Source organism: Lactuca sativa, chromosome 7, assembly GCF_002870075.4.
Source record: "Lactuca sativa cultivar Salinas chromosome 7, Lsat_Salinas_v11, whole genome shotgun sequence".
Taxonomy (NCBI): domain Eukaryota; kingdom Viridiplantae; phylum Streptophyta; class Magnoliopsida; order Asterales; family Asteraceae; genus Lactuca; species Lactuca sativa.
This window is the reverse complement of record NC_056629.2, coordinates 81,960,699-81,964,209: the sequence shown is the minus strand read 5'-3', so window position 1 is coordinate 81,964,209 and position 3,511 is coordinate 81,960,699. Positions and strand designations below refer to the sequence as shown.

Here is a 3,511-nt window from a genome sequence, read left to right as displayed (position 1 = left end):
GAGCCCCACTTTGAATTAGCTTAGGTTAAATCGATGTGCAACCACGCTTAAGCCCTTTTACATGTTGATTTTACCAAATTACCCTTGCAACAATAAATAATAAAAAAAATGTTAATTTTACCGATGAATTACCAACAAAATTACAAATTTATTGATTTTCGTCAGTAAACCGTCGGTATATTGTAAAGGATTACCGACAAAATTGATTATGTTGCCAAACCATCGGAAATATCCTAATTTGTCCGTTAGAAATCCGTTAGTATTCCGTTGTTGTTTCCGAAGGATTTTTTTTCGTCGCTAAAAATACTGTGTTTTCTAGTAGTGAAACCTGTCTACATTATAAAATCAAATTAAACCACAATGACGAGAGAGAATGTAGATGTACACTAAACATGAATACTATACATAAACCTAATTAAAAAAACTTTGTATCATACTTCACATCGTTCCATTCCAATTTTTTGTCCTACACCATCCACCATCTCACACTGGGCAGGTGTGCTTACCCAAACAAGACTGTCGACATACTCCACAATTTTACCTTTGATTGGTTTTCCACGACAAAAATTTTCCAAGATTTTAGCCTTGCGTGAAGTTGGATTGTACAAAAGAATACGTAAATCACCATCTAAAATAAGAAACTCGTTGTGCGATGTGGATCCAAAAACCACATCACCAAGAAACATTGAGAAGACATGGCGTTTGACCCATGATTCAGCCACCCCATACTCCTCCATCACCCACACCTCACATACACCATCCGTGACCACCTCTGACATCACACAAATCTTTCCATCCAAAACTCCTAAAGCATTCGGGTGTTTGTTACTTGGTATCGAATCTGGAAGAGGTATCTGAGTGAATGTCTCTGAACCCAAATCAAATGCCACTATCACTTTTCTCTTCTCCCCCTCAGCAAAATTCCCTAGCCAGTGAAGATGGCCATCATGCCCATCGGCACAAACGAAATCAATGTCAAAAATTCTTGTGACATCAGATGGAAACCTTTGAGTAATGAACTCCCATGAACCTTTTCTCATGCTATAAACTTCAACTTGAAGCCACTTTTTAACGAGATATGGTAAAGTACTGGTGAGGCCTATAAGCTTGACAACTTTGTAATCCTCAGTTTTGAGATCAAACCCAAACCGGAAATGGATTTCAGAATTATAGCGAGGGGGCTTAGAATGTGGTGAGAGAGTTGAAACCATGGAGAGAGAAGGGTTCCATATGTGAATGACATTGCCATAAGAAGAGCATATTAAGCCGTGAACAGAACCAATAACTTTGATGATGCTAGCAGAATACACGGATCTGGGATTAACCAGGGGGAGTTTGATGAGATTGGTGAGTTTGAGCTTAGGAGATCGAAACGGGTGTGTTGTGAATGGTTTACGGTTACAAGAAGAAGATATGTTGTTGTAGAAGACCAAGAGAGTTCGATCGTTGTTATTGATGGAATGATGGAGGTGGGATTTTATAAAGGAGGATCGAGATAAGAGGGCATTCCATGATTTGGAGACGCACCTCATTTGACCAACCTCTTTTGCCAATAATCGAATGAATATGTTTAATAAAAGATCGCCCAAGAGGTTCTCCAGTGTTGGTGGGTGTTGGATTTCCGATCTGCAGCAGCAGTATATAACACATCATTAAAGTCACAACCAAAGAGTTAATAATAACAATGTAGGATTGCTCTTAAAGACTAACCTAGTAAAGGTTTTCCGTTTCCACATTTGTTCAAGCTCTGATATCCCAGTGGTAGCAGAATTCCAACCTTCATCAGATACTCCAGTTGAGTTCTTCAGTTCAGGAAATCAAAAGTACGTCAAGATTACAATTTTTTGATCAGGATAAAACATTGAGACAGCAACATAGGATTACACATTACTAATCAAATCGTAAAGAAAAACGTACCCTCTATCTACTTTTGATAGTTAGTTGTAATGACTCTCAACAAGATAGATCTCGAGTATGGACTTAAAACAATTAACAAACTAGCATAAGAGGGTTTTTTGAACAAGTTGTTGCCAAATCACCAATTAAAATATGAAGCACACAATTAAAATGATTCAGGAAGCGTACATTCAAATCACCAAAACAACTTACATGTCGCCCAGCCTCCTGAGAAACATTCTGCGGTTCTTCATTTATCTCTGGTCACATAAGAGCTTTTGTAAGGGGGCATGTACAACATAAACAAAAAATTCTTATTCAAGTGAGGTAATACAAACGCTATTTATTCTTATGAATATCTTGAGTTCCAGACCAGACAGAAACATCTACAGCAAGATTGACCCATTGCCTCTTATGATCGATTAAGATCGATTATTAGCATAGTCTATGTGATGGTTTGACCACATAACTATGATTATATTTCAGATTTATTTCTTTTGAGAATTACTCGCAACCTTTTGGTTTTCAGGTATTTACCTCATAAAAAGCAACCTATGTCTACTATAATCTCAAATTAATTAGTAATAAGCAAGATCTATATTTCCAAAGTACATGCTTCCCTTGCTTTGAGCACTCTCAACACTAACAAAACTTTAAAAATATGCGCCTATGGACATTTCACCATGATAAGATTTCTACTCTCCCACAAATACTGCTCGCAATTCTTGTCATATCATTGCTATCTACTAATGAACTTGTACACATGCATGAGATCATGTCCTAGTCAATCACATAAAAATTTCACAATTTCTTATTTCGATTATCATGACTGCCTTTCTTGAAACATGCAGCAAGGAGTATTCGATCAATAGAAAACATGTCAAAAGCCTACGATGTAAAAAGAGATAAGCAATTCAATGATGCAGAGCACGGGTATCAACGAAAACGAAACTAAATCCTAATTGCAATTTGCATGACCTATGATATGGTCAAATCAGAGCGTTTCTACAGCCAAAGAAGAAAACCTATTCAATTGAAAAAGATGCAAACAATCGTCCAATGAAACAAAGAAAAAACTAGTACCAGAAATAATTAATAATTGATCTGAGAGAAACAGTGTCGAACTTGGACAGAAGGCCCTCTTACCGTGCTTTTCTCCGGCTCCGCCACTTTTGCAGCGAGCCCTTCCATTGCCCGCCGTCGCCATAGGTAAAATTGGAACTATCGAGGAGATGAATTACGTAGTCAGGAAAGTTAGATTATACTAGGTTATAACCCATGGATACCACGGATGAGAAATTTAAAAATAATTTTGATTAAATTATAACTTATTTATTGAAAATTAATAAACTAATCTTTCGATAAAGTATATGTTTTGTAAGTAATATGATCTTTCTCTAGTCTTGACATCCATGTTCTTGTTTGATATATAATTAAGGATAAAAATAATATTAGTTTACATATTTATATTGTCTTTAATTTTATAATGTGCGGTTATAATTAATATTTAAAATGCTTTGAGGATATTTAGGACGTTTTTTAAGTATAAATTAATTAAATATTCATCTTGTATAATGATCCTAGTTGTGAAACCCGTATATTATACGGGTTGATT

The 3,511-nt window shown here is 35.9% G+C and overlaps 1 protein-coding gene across 5 annotated transcripts; it reads right to left on the bottom strand.

Annotated features, from left to right (window-relative positions):
* Positions 1 to 296: 296 nt before the first annotated feature.
* On the bottom strand, positions 297 to 3,124 carry LOC111913945 (F-box/kelch-repeat protein At3g06240). 5 transcript variants are annotated; one of them, XM_042896670.2, is made up of 5 exons: positions 3,043 to 3,118; positions 2,110 to 2,156; positions 1,918 to 1,979; positions 1,711 to 1,802; positions 297 to 1,626 (listed from the first exon to the last, which is right to left on the bottom strand). In XM_042896670.2, the coding sequence occupies exons 4-5, from the start codon at positions 1,734 to 1,736 to the stop codon at positions 432 to 434; spliced, it is 1,221 nt and encodes a 406-aa protein (XP_042752604.1). In that variant the 5' UTR covers positions 1,737 to 1,802; positions 1,918 to 1,979; positions 2,110 to 2,156; positions 3,043 to 3,118; the 3' UTR covers positions 297 to 431. The 5 variants fall into 5 exon arrangements, with proteins under 5 accessions (XP_042752604.1, XP_042752605.1, XP_023765430.1 ...); XM_042896671.2 differs by having other exon boundaries at positions 2,980 to 3,072; XM_023909662.3 differs by lacking the exon at positions 1,918 to 1,979 and having other exon boundaries at positions 3,043 to 3,124.
* Positions 3,125 to 3,511: the final 387 nt, after the last annotated feature.